Source organism: Chiloscyllium punctatum, chromosome 17, assembly GCF_047496795.1.
Source record: "Chiloscyllium punctatum isolate Juve2018m chromosome 17, sChiPun1.3, whole genome shotgun sequence".
NCBI classification, from domain to species: Eukaryota; Metazoa; Chordata; class Chondrichthyes; order Orectolobiformes; family Hemiscylliidae; genus Chiloscyllium; species Chiloscyllium punctatum.
The window spans coordinates 66,278,436-66,296,152 of NC_092755.1; the positions used below are offsets into that span (position 1 = coordinate 66,278,436).

A 17,717-nucleotide genomic window follows, 5' to 3' on the forward strand; every position below is an offset into this window, starting at 1 on the left:
TTTTAAACAGTTTGTGTAAACTTATGCATTTCTAAACAGTCGAGAAATCCTACATAAAAGTAATAATCAACTGAATTGGCTGATTTCAGAGATTTTCTTGTTTGTTTTATTGTGAACTAGGATGCCCGGATTACAATACAATTTATGGAGGTTTTGAACCCCAGAAATTTTTCCTATTTCCCCACTGCTATTAAAATCGTGTGAATGATGGTTTTTAGATTTTCACTCCACCTCACATTGACCTGCTATAACCCGCATTACAGTGACAAGTGTTCCGAGAGGCATTGATGCAAAAGTACAATTGATAGTTTTGCATTATTCATCGTGTGATGCTCTTAAAGAATAAAGCCACTTGACTGTACAATAATGTAACAGTACTTTGAGTTTATTGCACTTCATGAAGTCGTTATTGAAACTGCATTTGATATGAAATGAGAGGTCTTTCAAATTCGTTCTGTTTTGTTCCAGTTTCCGAATGTTATTTCGATAACAAATGTGTCAGAACAAACAATTTTATTGAAGGAACATCTAAGTTAAAGGGCCCGGGGAAACGTACAAAATTATTGAAGAATAAATACTCATGTACTCCCATTTCTACACGAGTCATCTTTGTTTTTAAAACATATACAGAGACATGACTGGCGACACAAACTCTACCTGTATTGGATTGAAATGGGTGACTGCGCGTTGTTGTCAATAATAACCGGTAACCGGATCGGCATCCCGTGGTGCTATTTGTAGTCAAAACAACACGCTAGTAAACTATAACTCCGCCTGTTTCTGAAAAATTATTGGCATGAGATGAAAACAAAAACTGCAGTCTCACGCTATTTTGCATAGCTCGTGAATGTAAATTATACTTAATTTCCACTTTCAGAATTGTTAAGTTTATCCGACGTCTGGACGTGTTTAAACAGATATCATGTGGCAAATATTAATTTAGCCGCAGATGCAATCATGTAATTTGAATAATAAAACACTATTTTACCTCAGTTAGAGAGACCGATTCTTATTCATATTCACACAATCCTGGCACGCATATCTTTCTCTCATTCTCTAAATCGTTGTGGCTTTTAAATGTAATTAACTAATTGTGGAACAATACCAAAAATAAGTCTTCTCAAAAAGGCACTATTATGAGGTTTACGTTAACAAGAAGTAACTACATTTTGTTTGGAAACATAAGCATTACACACCAGTTCGGCTTCACTCACCTCAAATACTTACCAATCACGACAATATTATTTCCTTAAATGTGGAACCTTTAGGCCTCTCATGCTCTTTATCACCCTCTCTGTAATCTACACACTTGCTTTGCGTTTGTATCATAGTGTTATTATTATATGTGCCAGGAGCACGATGTCATTAGAAAACGTCTTAACTTTTTTAAAAAACAATTTGACTCAAGAATTGGGTTGTGTTGGAGAGGATTAGATTGTTGTAATCACTCGCAATAATTGGTCCCTCGCCTTTACCGTTTGATGCCAGTGAACCAACAGGTTATCAATTCCTAAAGTATAACTAATGCTTGTCACCGAAGTGTCTGGACATTCATTTGACAAGATTTCGACTAAGAGCAGAAATCTAACAGGCGATTAAATACAAAATGCAGATTGGTCACTTTAACTGTGGCTAACCTCGAATTGTTACAATTCTGGAGGCACTCTAAGCATTCTGGGATTGGAAAACTTGCTCTAAAATACAACGGTTGAACCCCAGCAGTTTTGTAGGTATTTCATTCACATTAGCAGGAATGAACTGGATTCAGGTTCACCTTCCACTTCGGTTGCGGTCAACCCGAGGAGCCGAGTTGCGTGACGGTGACGTTGGCGAGTACTATAGGTGAATAGCTGATGGATAACGCGGATATTCTCGCGGTATTCTTTATCTGCGGTATTGGCGTGTGACCAGTCATCAACTCCGACTGTGGGTTCGTTCAAGACGTTGAACCGGTTCAATAGGAGAGTTGCTTGGCGTCGTCGGTACAACTGGGCCGAGATTTCCTCGAAATAAGTTGACCCTTTTAAAAAAAAGATCTACAAGCTTGAGTCCAACAGGAGGAAAGTCTGTTGCCTTATTTCATACCATTCAGAAACCCTGCACCTTGTCGGTACGTACAAGATCTTAATTACTTCGTTACTGATGTAATCAGCAATTTTTAAATCGGTTTAACGAATTTTAAACATGGGTTTTCATTTGTTATACCCCAGGATTTTCAGGTCCAGTTTAAAATCCATCTGCTATGAATACCTACTTGTTTTCACTGTAAGAAAAAACAAGCATTGACATTTAGTTAGACCTGCTGAAATTGGATATCATATCTATCCTATACTGATATATTTGAACCATAACTACCCCTAAACCATACAATGTTTGTTGAATAGGCAGAATTTCTGCCTTCGGCTAGAATACTATCTTGATTGCCCCAACATTAGAGGTACTAATGAGATAAACACTCGGGATAAGAAAAGGCAACTTAAATACTACTGTTTGAATAATGACAATTATTGATCATTATTTATGCATATTTTACTTATACCAAGTCTGCCTGAACAAAACGTGGGGTAGTTTCCATTTGCTCTGCTTGCATTCAAAGAGGCGAGTTTTAATTATTAGAGGGGATGTTCGGCATTTTTACTGGTAGTCAACTGCTATCAACTTCACAGCAATATGACATAATGTGTAATGCATACAACAATGATTCTGTCCTAGAGTGCTGTGTGTTTTGATCTGATGAGGATTACTGATGAGGATTACTGATCAGGATTGAGCCTTAGAAATTAAAAGTGTATCATTCCGTACATTTTACAGAGACTGAATGACTACGACTCAAAACAAATGTATTTCCAAATGCCACCGAGGTCTGTGTAAGATATTTAGAAGTGAAATCGATTTGATAGGGATTGGGAATGATCAGCCTTCACTGAAAGGACAGTGTGCCTTATCAAAATGCAATGCCTAATCTGGTTCGCTTCAGAGTGCAGAATTCGACAGCGCGCCGTTGAGCAGACTCTGACCTATTCGACCACACTCTAAACATGATCTTTTAAAAATAAAGCGAAAATAATCGTGCAGACTCGAGTGGCGTTGGCTTGTTTTAATCAAAGTCGTGTGCAAGTATTTCAATCGGAGCGCCGCGGGTAATCTCGTCCAGAATCCGCGAACATCGAGCATTGTCTCTTGGTATTCAAATCGCAAGAAATAAACTCTTTACTGTATGCAATTCTCCCCCTGACAAATACAAACACACGCGCGCACGCACACAAGCAGCCGGTACTGTATCTCAATACTCGCTCCTTCAGACAGCCTTGCTACTTTGTTGATTTCTGTCTTCCCCATCTGGATAATGCCATGCTAAACTTATCTGTAGCCTGAAAGGGGAATCGTATTGGTATTGCACTGATGTCCGTGAAGTTTTATTTGAAGTGATCTCCTGTTCGGCAAGGTTATTTTTCCCTCGTTGTTGAGGGGTTTGAATAGTGGTTGCGGGTGGGGGTGGGGTCACCTTTTGGTTAGCAGATTGGGCCAAGATGGATGGTGGGTGCTGCTGAGTCTCACAGTGTCTTTGTGCTGTGTTTGAGCTGCTGGGGGGTCTCGGATGAGGCACTCTGTTGAGGATGAGCGCTGGTTGGACAAACGCTCAGCACTTCGAGAGCACGAGAGGCTCCCCAGCACGTCACTGCAAGTCAGCGCGCTTCTGTGGAAGTGCACGCCTTTCCTATAATCCACACACTCAGCACCCACCAAATCCACCTTCCGAGGGAGGGAACTCCTTCCTCACCAGCACTCTGAACGGCAAGTTCTGGGTTTTTTTTCCCCGAGGCTATAAATGCCCCCAAACAGCGCGATAAGGCCTTATCTTTTTTTCTCAGGATCCCTCTTGCGCGTCTGGCAACCTGGAAGTGTTTGGAGAAGCGGGCTGCATTTGGAGAACTATGGATTGTTCAGCCTGCGATGTGTTCTGTGTCTAACCAGGGAAAACAACGATTAGGAAGGGCTCTGTCAATCCCCTTTTGCACTGTGGAGAGACCGGAAGGTATATTGCTACTCTCTATTCCGGTTAAGCTTAGGTCCTTTGCGTTTTGCATTTGTGTTTTGTTTTCGTGCGTGTGATTCAATTCTATGTTGTCTGCGAGGCAGGGCTGATTGGTGTTGATCAGCGAATAACGGGGCCTACGTGGAAAAGAAAACAAAAGGGCGCATTTCGCGTTGCTGCAAATGACAGTAGGCGAGACTTCTCGAAATGTAAAGAGCTTGTCATTTATTGATTTATAGCTAGAAAGTTCAGCATGTGCAGAAAAATAAACTCGAATGCTAACGCTGGGCACTGACCAGCGAGCAGTGTATATTTACAAACACGGTGTCGCGGCCTATCTATACAGAGAGATACTGATTCACACAGAAAGCTCATTGCTGAGATTGTATCTCTGTTTTATCCCTGAATTCAGTGTTACTAATGCAAATAGCATTGTGAACGTTAAACATGAAATTTCAACCCTTTCGAGTAAACCTGTAATCGGCACTCAAAATTCCTAATTACTTTCGTCTTTAAATGTCAGATTAATATTTTCAGAAATACTTCCCCTTTCCAGCTGAGAGACTTTGCAAACTATTATTTACAGGATTCAGTAACTGATTCTTCTGGAACGCGAACTAAAGCATTGACTAGTGACTAGTGTTCATTAGATATCGGGACAATTTATAATATCTTCTCAACCATAAATTTAACTTAGCGAAACTACAAAATCGTGTGACAGCTCAGTGTCATCCTTCCTACAGAACAGTGTCACTTATCATTGTTTTTTGTATTTGTTTTAAAAAGCACTTTAAGTTACACAGACTAAATTATAAGCTTAATTAGAAAGGAAATTTACCAAAAGAAAGTCCAACTTTAAAAAAAGAAATACGTACATTCTCAAATACCTATTGCATTGTTTTTTTTTCAAACATGCCATGCATCAATAACACTTCCCTTTCAGTATGGTTACATTTTGCAAGTTAATGCTGTCGATTAGAGATACGCACGCCTTGTTTCATGATTACTGTGAATTATTTATAACAGTATTTCCAATGCTTCGCATGCATGACTAAGTGCTCAGTTTGAAGACTCCTCAGCATTGTGGCCCTTCTTATTTAAACATAAAACAAAAATTTAACATTCAAAATGAGGTATCATTTATAATTTATCAACTAAGGAACGTTCAAAACACTTAGAGTTGTGTAAAACGAGTCTACGTTCAATATGTTTCAGATACTTAATCTCTATCTCAACAATTCTTCATTAAATAGCGCTATGAGCCATTGGCATATAATTTTAATTAACTCCACTGTTCTGAACACAATAGATTTATCATATTCAGGGTAAATCCGACTCAGATAACTTCACATTACAATCCTCCACATCACTGATTATTCGCATGTATTTTCACCGAGGCCTAGTTTATTTGGCGCTGATCTGTGAGCATTACACGTTAGTGTATATCTAAATTGTTTCATGTAACTGATAGTTTATTGGAACACACCTTTATAGCAACTTAGAGGAAATAAACGAGACCAAATTGTCTGTGTTGAGTTTCATTTGTGCTATTACCCAATTATCATTGTTGTACTATTGTATTATTGTTATAGTGATTAATCCTTTGACTAAAGCAAATGGGACAAAGAGGTGCTGAGAAAGAGCAAATCAGTTAAAATCCCCAAATTAAAGTAGCTGACAGTGTTTAACTCATACAAGAATTGAATCTAAATTGCACACCAGAGCAAGGATTAAATTAAGGTGGAAAAAGAAAATATTGGTGCAACTTTACATTCGGTGGTGTCGTTATATTGAGCTACGTTTGGCTATTCTTAAAACTGCATGTTATTTCGAAAAGCACACTCTTGAGTATTTTGATTTTCAGTGGATCAGCCACGCTTCTCCAAACTGCTTGTTTTATGAGGACAGTCACATACTCGGTTGTTTCCTCACCCTGAGTGTATGCACCGTGAATGGTTCAACGTACTCAGTCTTGCCAAGGAAACAACAAGCATTGTAATTGCACGGCCTCAAGCTCGGGCTAATGTCGAAACGACCGACACTTTAACAAGGCAATAAAACTAATGGAAGAAATTGGTATACCGCACAAAACACGGGTCTGTAGGGGAGAGGAAATGTAATTGCTGCTTACACTCCAATCAAACGGTTGCTCAAAAGCTGCCTGGAATCTTATCTTTATTACTCTTTCCAGAAGTCCAGACGAATTTCGTGAATACCTCATTTATCTTTTGGAGTCAGCTAAGATTGACACTATCTCTTTTTATCCTCCTTCAATTTTCCATAACTTAATATAAAAGGCCTGCATTCTCGTTTAGTAGCTCTGGTTGGGAAACGTGTTCTTGCACAGAGCGTTTCAGCCCTCTCTTTTCTTCTGGAGTCCTCTAAGAGTGTTTTATTTTTGTCTATTTGTCAGGAGGGAGCTCTGCTGTGTGATGCTCGCTATACGTTGACAAATTTAGCTCACAGTGCTTGGGTTGCGGTGCCTCTATTGCAAGGATTGTGCGGCGATATGGCGGAGACGGAGGAAGGCTTCGGACTGCCAGCAGCACCTCATAGCGAGTCTGAGGCCAATGAGCATTCATCTGAAAGTAAGCAGGACAGCCAACTTGGAGCCGCCAGCAAATCTCCCCCCTCACAACAAGCTACATATACTCAACAGGTTGGTCTTAGACACCCCTGACAAAAGCATATGCAGTAGAGCACACTAAGTGCATGTTATTGCTTAACATGAATAACAACTAGGTGTTCTATATAAATGTCTAGGAATGTATCTCCGACACCTTTATTACTGCTGGTGTACGCAGGGATCTGATTAGTTGATGTTGTTGCTTGTTGCAGAATTATGGCCTATTATTTCCAATATCTCTGAGCACATACATGGACCATTACAAATCTTGCTTCAGCACATTAGATTGCATTATTGGCAGTAATGTATGACTTTAAGAATAGTTACATATTAACTGATATCTCCACTTATTATAGGGCATGGAAGGAATCAAGGTGTATTTGCATGAACGCGAGTTATGGTTGAAATTTCACGAAGTCGGAACCGAAATGATAATTACTAAAGCAGGAAGGTAAGGGCCTATCAATATATCAGAACGCGAGGATCTCGTCATAGTCGGTACTGTTTACAATGATCGCGATCGCTTTCACCGCACAACCTTGGTCTAAAACTGACTTATAAATTTTGCTCTGTCTAGACCTCATCGGATATAGCTACCTTAGTCCATTCAAAAATTGCCTAGTCCCAAAGGGAAATTTCTAAGTGTTTCTAAAGAGGGGAAAATAATAGATAATAACAGGGCTGTTCAACATTAAACAGATTCAGAGTGATCAATTTTTAATAAGAAATATTTAAAGTGACTGGTAAGAGCAAAGGCTGTCAGCCATGATGGAATAGCCAGGCACTTTACTAAATGTAAATAGCAGCTTCCAGAAATTGCATCGAAAACGCAAATTTTGACCTAACAGCGACTCTTTACATTGTGGTAACGATGATGCAAAGCGTTATCAGGAAACAGTTTACAACATTGCAAAACATGTCTTTAATGTACACAGATTCTTGAAATAAGAAAATATATTATTTACATGAAACCATCTGCACATAGCCATTATGTCTGTATTTAATTCGATATCATAAATATGACAAATGTCCTATTATTTGTGTTTATGCTATTTAAGAGCATTTAATATTCAAACAGGTCTTTACTTATTGATTGAAATGACTACATTGTGACATTTCTTATAAGACTTTCATTCTATGTTATAAGATTTAGTTTCGCAAGCAGATATGTTACCTCGTGGGCTTTCATTTTCATCCCATTTACGCTGAACGGGTGATAAATATTTATAAAGATCTACATATATTCAAGCTGTTCTTTGATAATTCAGCGAGACAATAAGTACAGCGTTTCCATTTAAAAAGCTCTTTAGTTCACTCCTAGTGCGACTTCTCACCGATTTAAATCGCATTCAGACTATTTGCCTTAAATATTTTGTAAACACGTCTAGCATTTGGAACCACCAGTCAATTGTAGATGCGAGGAGGCGAAACATTAGGTTTTGTACGCATGTTACAAATTAGGCCATGATCGAAGCCATGTTTGTGTGTTACCTCGATGCATTAACGCCGCCTGTTCGCGGCTGTTACAATTCGTGTTTACTCTACAAATGCATTTCAGGTCGTCTTATGTCTCCTTCTGATTGAATAATTCCTATTATTTAATTTGTTTTCCCAACGTTACCGGGTGTATTTAAAACAAAACCATACCATGTACAGCGAGTCAGCTTTTCTCTGGAACCATTGTCTTTTGCAAGTGCGCGATATTGATACTTTTCAGAATGAACATTTTGCCCACTTGTTATTCATGTACACAAAACTGGATTAGTCTCCCCCTCTCTCTCTTCAGGCGCATGTTTCCTAGCTACAAAGTGAAGGTGACCGGGTTAAATCCGAAGACAAAGTACATCCTGCTAATGGACATTGTGCCAGCAGACGACCACCGTTACAAGTTCGCTGATAACAAATGGTAGGCGGTCTGTCTTATTTGCGTCTGGTTCGTCACTTTCAGGACAAACAGGAAACAGTGCATGGCAGTTGGCCTGAATTGGTTCAAATTGTCATAGTATTAGGCTTTCAGTCTTTGCTGCGATTTGGGTGCTTAATATCGCTACCCGGTGAAATATGGAGGTGGATGTTCTGGATGTGTAAAGGGGACTTTGTGTTGCACAGTGAATGGGCGCTCCTACACAGCAGGCGTTGATTGTATTTTTCAATACTATGTTGTACAAAAGTTTGTTTCCAAGAGATATGAACACTGAAGTTTTATAGTACGCCAAGCTTTTTTAATTATGCAGTTAATTATGCTGTGTGAAATATCTGAAGCATTCCATTTATAGCGAGTATTGTATAAAATAGATTCCGAGTTTGATTTCAGTTTCCGTAAAGTGCAGAAAGACCAGTTCTGTCAATGGTATTGCAATTTACTAAACTGATTCGCGAAGGCAGCTCTGAGTCTGTGTTCTAGAGTGATGGCCAAAGTGTTACTTTGAGAAATCTGAATCGTTTCCATTACTTTATTTTCCCAAGGTCTGTGACTGGGAAAGCAGAGCCTGCAATGCCAGGCAGGTTGTACGTTCACCCAGATTCACCCGCTACCGGAGCCCACTGGATGAGACAATTAGTCTCCTTCCAAAAACTCAAGCTTACCAATAACCACCTCGACCCCTTCGGGCACGTAAGTGCGTCATTATTTGTGTTTTAAATTCTCTTTCTTTCCATCAAATGTCTAAAACCTTCAGTAGCCTGCAGAGCGTTTAAATCAGGCAGTCTTAGGAAAACATAATGATACAAAGTAGGATTGAAACTTGCTGGTCCTAAATTTAAAAACATCCCTAGTTATTTGAAATGAACTACTGCGTCTGCTTTTTCCAGTGATGAATATAACTGGCGCGATGGTCTACTAAGGGTTCATTAGAGAGTTGGTGTGAACAGGTCGTTATGCTTTGCATGAACGCTGTAGCCTAACGTGAATAGTGGTTGATATTGGGTCACTTGGAAAGAATGGACATTGGCAGAGGTTCGATTTCAGTTGCAGCGGTGAAAGGTCGGGGGTGGGGGAGGGGGTCCGAGACCCTTTCACGCAAACGAGGGTTTGCAAATCGCTTCTGAGAATCGACTCTTTCTCCACACCTGAAATTGACGGCTTCCTGCCTCAATGTGATGCTGTGCACTGTGGGATGTGGAGGATTGCCATCACCTAAACAATAAGAGCGTTATTGGAGAAGGTCGATTGGTTTAGCTAGTCTTGGGATGCTGTACAACATACTGTGCGAGTGTCGTTGCATTACAGACACCCAAGCACTCTTCTGCATTTTCATTCTTGGCAGCTGACTGAAATCTGACAGAATTCCAGTACTTTGGTGTTACAAAAATGCGCTCAATTCCTCCATTTGACCCTACTGTGTGAAAGTAGGCCATTCGGCCCATCGAGTCCACCACGATCCTCTGCAGAGCATCCCACCTAGGCCCACACCTGCAATTCCCACGGCTAACGCACTTAGCTTGCACATCCCTGGACACAATGGGCAGTTTAGCATGGCCAGTCCACCTAACCTCCACATCTTTGGGCCCTGGGAGGAAACGGAAGCAGACAAAGGGAGAATGCGCAAACTCCACACAGACAGTCGCCCGTGGGTGGAATCGAACTCGGGTCCCTAGCACTGTGAGGTAGCAATGCTAACCACTGAACCACCTAACTGCAAAACCAAGGTAGAGAACATATTGTTAGCTGGGCCAGCAAAGGCGACGGGAGGGTATAAACTGCCTAGATTATTTAGCGCTAAGAGTGCGGTTCTAAATCCGAAGCATAGCGCCAGTAGGATTCAGGTCGACGTTGATGAGTTAACGTTCATAATAGGGAGCCGTGCTAGACACGATGCACTGCGTTTGACAACGGTAGCCTTGGAAACTGCCTTGCAAAAATGGAAGCTCTGTGAAGGCCAGCCTTCCCTACTGTGAAAAGGCGGCGAACACACACTCAAAAATCTCTAAACAAATGGATGGAGGGGGAAACAATGAGAAATTCATTCAACAAATTGCGAGATGAAACCAGCACTGGTAGCCTCTCAATTAAACGGGATGTAATGAAATTAAAAATCATTAGATCGTTCACCACTGACGTCTAGGGCTTATGGGGCTGTCAGAGCAATTTAACTAAGCCTGGGGGATGAGAGCGACTGCGAGTGGAGATGACTTGCAGGGTCTGCAATGGCGGGACAGGCAGCGTCTTTGTGTCGCCAGATTCCCTCCCAAATTCTAACCGCCCCCCTACCTCCCTTCACCAACAATCTGTACGATCTTGGAATAATTGGAGGAAGAAAGTCTTCAGAACACCACTTTGATATCATCACAATCTTGCAACTAGAATTGTACGTCCTCCCCCTCAGTTCTCCCACCGAGTACTAAAATAAACAGGTCACCGCCACCTTGAAGAAATCTGTAAGCATAGAGTCCTAGAGATGTACAGCACGGAAACAGACCCTTCGGTCCAACCCGTCCATGCCGACCCAGACATCTCAACCCAATCTAGTCCCACCTGCCAGCACCCGCCCAAATCCCTCCAAAACCTTTCTATTCCTATACCACATTTTAAATGTGGTAAAATTACTTTTCTGACTGGGAATCGAACCCGGGCTGCGGCGGTGAGAGCGCCGAATCCTAACCACTAGAACGCCAGGGAGAGATACCTGCTATCAAGATCTGTCGATGGTGACAGATTTGTTACCGTTCAATTGAAGAACAGCGTGGGCCAGGGGAGGGAGTTAAGGAGAAGGCACCTGTTAAATATCTTTTTGCCTTTCAAGTGGAATATCGGTTGGGCCATTGTAAAGACCTCATGTCCTTTCTTCAAGCCTGTGCATGACCCCCTCCTCCTCGCTCTCAATGAGCTTTGAAATACCGTTCCAGCGAATACTCGCCCCCCCCCCCCCCCCCCATTATAGTGTTGGCTAAACCACTAACACCAATGTGAGCCAGTTTGATGCGGTGGCTGATTGCATTTGTTTCCGCTTTCGTTCGTAGATTATTCTAAACTCGATGCACAAATACCAGCCCAGGCTGCACATTGTAAAAGCTGACGAAAATAACGGGTTCGGTTCCAAGAACACCGCTTTCTGTACGCACGCTTTCTCGGAAACCGCCTTTATTGCGGTCACGTCCTACCAGAACCACAAGGTAAGCTTCTACAGATAAAAGCAGCTTTGACCAAAGGGTCAGTTAGACTCGAAACGTCAGCTCTTTTCTCGCCTTACAGATGCTGCCAGACCTGCTGAGATTTTCCAGCATTTTCTCTTTTGGTTTAAGCTTTTACAGAGCCGGCTCGACCTGCACTGGCCCAGTCACAGCTCTGCTGTTTGAGATGCTGTCCTTGCTAAGAACAGGGCTATCAGGGACTCCATTTAAAATGACAGTGGCTGCCTATCATGAGCAACCTGCAGGTATATTTAGGCCTCAATGTAAACTTTAAGGTGTAGCTTCAGCACTGAACTTAAACCATTAATTTGACTCAGGATCATCCACCTAGTCGATGGTTTAAAGATCACGTTTGCATTTTACTGCACAGTATAAAGCAATATAGCCGGCAGCATCTGGAAAAAATAAAATAGATTGACACCGGGATAGAAAGCCTGCAAAGAACAAAAAAAAAGGGTTCAGCCTCATAATTAACTAGTCCCTTAAGTTCAATAGTCTCGCCTCTTCTCTGATGCCAGTGGCTCTGTTACGTATGTTTTTGTTTCACAACGTTCAGCCTTTGCTCTTTATTTGGTCTATCTATATATTTCACGCCCCTCCTTGTGTTTGGAATGGGGCGCTTTAAGGGGATACGTTCATCATTCCTCTTATGTGAAATGTCCAGCCGAAATGTTAATTTCCGCCTCCATTGTAATAACGTCAGAATTAGCTGAGAGTTACAGTTTCCTTGATCAACCATCACTTAAGGTTTATGTCATTTGAGGGATCCTAGCCGCTTCCGTCAAAGACCCCTGTTCAATTGCAAGTAAGAATCTGTCGGTGGTTAGAAAGCGAAGCAAGCGCTTCCTCCGGTAAAAGAAATCGGCCAGAGACTCGGTACCGGTTAAGGTAAAGACTGTTTCACTTAACAGTCGAACGCAAAGGTGAAACGGAACTACGAAGTACAACCTTAATGAGAAAAATAACATAAATTATGCGATTCTGAAGTCCCAAAGTTTTGTAGGAAAGGACTGGATTATTTCAGTTTTGGGTGAAGTACTATTGCAGGTGAACTGTATTTGTTTCTTCAAGTACACGCTCACCACGATCTGGAAACGAGATAGAAGCTCTAGCACCCCGGGGAATGTTAGGATAATTACAGAACGGAATTAACTTTAACAAGGAAGCTCTCAAAAGCAAACCGTCTGTAACCCAAATCAGTTTTAATCTTACACAGATTCCTGCTCGCCCAGTTTCCCGAGAAAATGAGTCAAACTGAACCAATAAACCTTCGTCTTTATGTGACACTGTCGGCCCCAAACATTGAAACCCATCGCTCACCCTTACAATTGTTTCGAAAATGTTCAAACATTGAGCATATTACATTTGTAATTTGTTAACCATGTTAAAATTATAAACTATTCATGTTTCAAATGTATAACGTTAAGTTTTGGCTCCAGTTGTGTTTCTTTAATACTTTGAAGTGTTGAATAAAAGGCGGTCGGTGAAATTAGCAAGAAAACAGCCATGATAAATATTTTATTCATGTTGTTCCAGAGGGCGCCTTTTCCAACATACAATTTTCTAAAACACAAATAGCGTACTTTATTTAGAACTTGAAATCCGAACTGATCGCTCACTATTAACTATAAGTTTGGAACGTATTGTCTTTTTTTAACGCAATGTAGGATGGCTTTTAGGATCATAATGTCATCTCAGTTGAATTTCCTTCAGTTGACCACATTCCTCTAAACGCCGAGTCCTCGAGGTGTGTCTGGTTAATTTCTTGTTCATTTAAATTCACTTCAAGCAGAAAGTTCAGAGATTTGAAAGTAGGGAGGACGAAAACGCACATTGCATATCGAGAATCTGTTGATACGGAAAATGTTAGCCAACATTCGATCCGGTTAGAAACGAATAAAACAGCTGACGTTGTAGAAACCTCCACGAAATTTGCATGTGGTGTATGCCTTAAATAAGGGAAAATTTAATGGAAGAATTAAACATGCGCGTCTTCATCAGGCGCACAGGCGTGTCAATTCACTCATTCCGTGCATTTCAGTTGCATTTCACCTAGCAGTTTGTCAACTTAAATAATGACTATCCACAAGCATTACACCTTGCGTCGTTGTGGTTTTATTAATTTGCCATAGATATGCTACTTGTACAGGCTGCTTACCGCCAGGTTCTATCGTGTTAAAAATCACACAGCACCAGGTTGTAGTCCAACAGGTTTAATTGGAAGCACTAGCTTTCGGAGGGCTGCTCCTTCATCAGATGGTTGTCACAACCTGATGAAGGAGCAGCGCTCCGGAAGCTAGTGCTTCCTATTAAACCTGTTGGACTATAACCTGGTGTTGTGTGATTTTTAACTTTTTACACACCAGTCCAACACCGGCATCTCCAAATCAGGTTCTATGTTAATTTTCAATGGGAAAGGACTAACTGATTTAAGTAGGCGAAAGTGAGGCCTGCAGATGCTGGAGATTTGAGTCGAGAGTGTGGTGCTGGAAAAGCACAGCAGGTCAGGCAGCATCCGAGGAGCAGGAGAGTCGACGTTTTGGGCAAAAGCCTTTCATCAGGAATGAGAATTGAGTTAAGTGCTGACTAGGGCGGAAGTTATATTGGCAATACCTCGTTCAGACGTGTGTTTGGTGTTTGACCCCATCACTTGATCGAGCCAATGCTGCCAATTCAGGCCAACTTTCAAACAGTTCAAACAAAGGACCTTTGAGCACTTCCGCTTGTAGAGCACGTGGGAGAAGCAAATATTAAGTATATCTAAAAGCAAATACTGCGGAAGTTGGAGATCGAAAATAAGAACAGACAGTGCTCCAGAAACTCAACAGCTTTGGCAGTTTTAGTGGAAAGAGGAACATAGTTACCATTTCGAGTCCAGTATGGGACTTGTTCAAGCAAGAAAAAAACATAACGGACTGGAAACGTTAACTGGTTTTCTCTCCACAGATGCTATCAGATCTGACGAGCTTCTCCGACACTGATTTTAATATGAACGTATATATATATATATATGTTTGTGTGTATGTGTTCGTTCTATCCAAAACCATCTGATGAAGGAGCAGTGCTCGAAAAGCTAGTGCTTGCAATTAAACCTCTTGGACTATAACCTGGTGTTGTGTGATTTTTAACTTTGTCCACCCCAGTCCAACACCGGCATCTCCAAATCATTCGTTCTATCTAGCTTTGTAATAGATCTTTGGGCTAAACTGATAACTATATTGCTCAAAAGTCGAGCTCCAATTTCCTGTTGGTAATCTGGCTTCTCTGCCTTGCTGGAGTCAGACCTAGCGAAGCCACGCTCTCCTATCTCCATCGGAGCACACACCAAACCACACCCTGCGTGCACAAAACACGGTTACAAGGCTTGGATTCCACTCTTCGAGGAGAAAGTGAGGACTGCAGATGCTGGGGATCAGAGTCGAGAGTGTGGTGCTGGAAAAGCGCAGCAGGTCAGGCAGCATCCAAGGAACAGGAGAATCGACGTTTCGGGCATCAGCCCTTCTTCAGGAATCTGAACAGGAATCTGATTCCTGAAGAAGGACTGATGGCCGAAACGTCGATTCTCCTGTTCCTTGGATGCTGCTTGACCTGCTGCGCTTTTCCAGCACCACACTCTCGACTCTGATCCCCAGCATCTGCAGTCCCCACTTTCTCCTCGAAGAGTGGAATCCAAGCCTTGTAACCGTGTTTTGTGCACACAGCATGTGGTTTGGTTCGAATGTTGGCTAACATTTTCCGTATCAACAGATTCTCTATATGCAATGTGCATTTTCGTCCTCCCTACTTCCAAATCTCTGAATTTTCTGCTTGAAGTGAATTTAAATGAACAAGAAATTAACCAGACACACCTCGAGGACTCGGCGTTTAGAGAAATGTGGTCAACTGAAGGAAATTCAACTGAGATGACATTATGATCCTAAAAGCCATCCGACATTGCGTTTCCAGCAACACATTTTCAGCTTGGATTCCACTCTTGCCTTACACAGCTCTTCATTTTCTGAGAAAGGGTCACTGGACCGGAAACATTAACTCTGATTTCTCTCCACAGATGCTGCCAAACCTGCTGAGCTTTTTCAGCAATTTCTGTTGGTGTTTCTGATTTCCAGCATTCTCAGTTCTGTCGGTTTTTACACCTCTTTAAACCAAATCAAATGAGGCTGACTGCACTTTGAAATCCTGTTTCAGCTGGCATCTGGTTCAATATTAAGAAGTACGGAGGGTGTACTCGCTTTCCGACAAAAAAGTATTTTATTTTCGTGTGACATAAAATATTCAAAATTATTTTTTTCTCTAATTTAGATTACGCAGCTCAAAATCGAGAATAACCCTTTTGCAAAGGGATTTCGAGGAAGTGATGACATGGAGCTGCACAGAATGTCCCGCATGCAAAGGTGAGACACACAATCTATACACACGAGTGAAGCGATGGAGAGAAGTCGAGCTGAAACCATTTTGTCTGGGATGAGATATAAACGAATTTGCATCAGTTTCGTTAATCCCATCACTTTCATGACAATGCTGCACACTCTTGCTGCATTAGGCGCTGTGAGGATTGGCGTTTTGTATACAGACGCAGACACAATTTAGATTAGAGTGGTGCTGGAAAAGCACAGTAGGTCAGGCAGCATCCGAGGAGCAGGAAAATCGATGTTTCAGGCAAAAGCCCTTCATCAGGAATGGAGGCAGAGGGCCTCCAGGGTGGAAAGATAAATGGGGGGTGGGGGGTGGGGGTGAGGTGCAATTGTTGGATCAATTAGATGCAGGACAAGGTTCATTGTCACATTGCGACTGTGTAAATGTGATTAGATAGGCGCTAACCTTGCGAGGAATGAAAAATAGAGACTTGCATTTATGTAGCACCTTTTACGAGCTCTAAATATCCCGAAACGCTTTACAAACGATGAAGGAACGTCGCTCCGAAAGCTAGTGTGCTTCCAATTAAACCTGTTGGTCTATAACCTGGTGTTGTGTGATTTTTAACTTCAAACAATGAAAAGTGGTCACTATTGCAATGTGGCGATTTAAGTAAAGATTAAGATGTGATTTCCTTTGAACCGCTCACCGACCTTTTAATCGTATCCTGTTAGAAATTAACAGTCAAATCAAAAATTTGGAAGGTCAAATGCTCTTTCCAATGCGTGAAAATGCTATTGCAGACAATTAACGGTAGCCAAACTTGGCCTTCTGTCTGTACTATAAAGGCCACGCTCTCGGAAGCCGAGTCCCGACCCAAGTCCTGTCTACTGTCATTCAAATATGCAGATCGGACGTCCGATGTCTTTGTATGCGAGCCCGTGCCCAAATAGAGTTTTGATGCAGTTTATTGCATGCGCTGAAAACGACAGGATCTTTATTTGAAATTGTAAGAATCCTGGAACGCAGAGGAATCCATTCGGCCGATTATACAAGTTCTAGTTCCGTGAATGAGTTTTCCAATTGATTCCACACCCTCTCCTTTTTTTCCTATAATACTTGCAAATTGGCGAGTAAACGGACACAAGAACAGGCAGAATTATTTAAACAAAAAAAATCCAAAAGATTCATTGTGATTTTTCAGAGAATCTTTCGAAGCAGCGAATGCAATGCTTAGGAAGTGCCAGCAGACGTATTATGTTTCTTTCCACTTGGTTTTCAACGTCTTTATGTTTTGTAATCTGGTTACAGTAAAGAATACCCTGTGGTTCCCAGGAGCACGGTCAGACAACGCGTGGGCTCGACAGCGAATCACTTCAGTGGAGAAGTGCGTGTGTTGCCTGTGTCCAACAGCCTGAACTCACAATATCAATGCGAGAACGGGGTTTCCAGTTCGACACAGGAGCTGTTGCCTCCCAACCCGTACTCAGTCTGCCAGGAGCAGGGCCCTCTTTATCACTGCACCAAGAGGAAAGGTGAGATACTGTCTTGCGCGGAACTTCCCTTCAAACT

At 41.7% G+C, this 17,717-nt stretch overlaps 1 protein-coding gene across 11 annotated transcripts in view; it reads left to right on the top strand.

Moving 5' to 3' along the window:
- tbx5a (T-box transcription factor 5a) overlaps positions 1-17,717 on the top strand; it is a 71,859-nt gene that overhangs the window by 47,578 nt on the left and 6,564 nt on the right. For 5 of the 11 annotated variants that reach the window (XM_072587337.1, XM_072587328.1, XM_072587338.1 and 2 more), the window contains 7 exons: positions 6,450-6,695; positions 7,019-7,113; positions 8,449-8,568; positions 9,129-9,276; positions 11,622-11,774; positions 16,092-16,183; positions 17,457-17,680. In XM_072587337.1, coding sequence (XP_072443438.1) covers positions 6,546-6,695; positions 7,019-7,113; positions 8,449-8,568; positions 9,129-9,276; positions 11,622-11,774; positions 16,092-16,183; positions 17,457-17,680 — 982 coding nt within the window. In that variant the 5' untranslated portion in view covers positions 6,450-6,545. Of the gene's footprint in view, positions 1-1,757; positions 2,111-3,637; positions 4,037-6,449; positions 6,696-7,018; positions 7,114-8,448; positions 8,569-9,128; positions 9,277-11,621; positions 11,775-16,091; positions 16,184-17,456; positions 17,681-17,717 lie in introns of those variants that run through there. The other 6 variants (XM_072587332.1, XM_072587334.1, XM_072587335.1 and 3 more) reach the window with 6 other exon arrangements.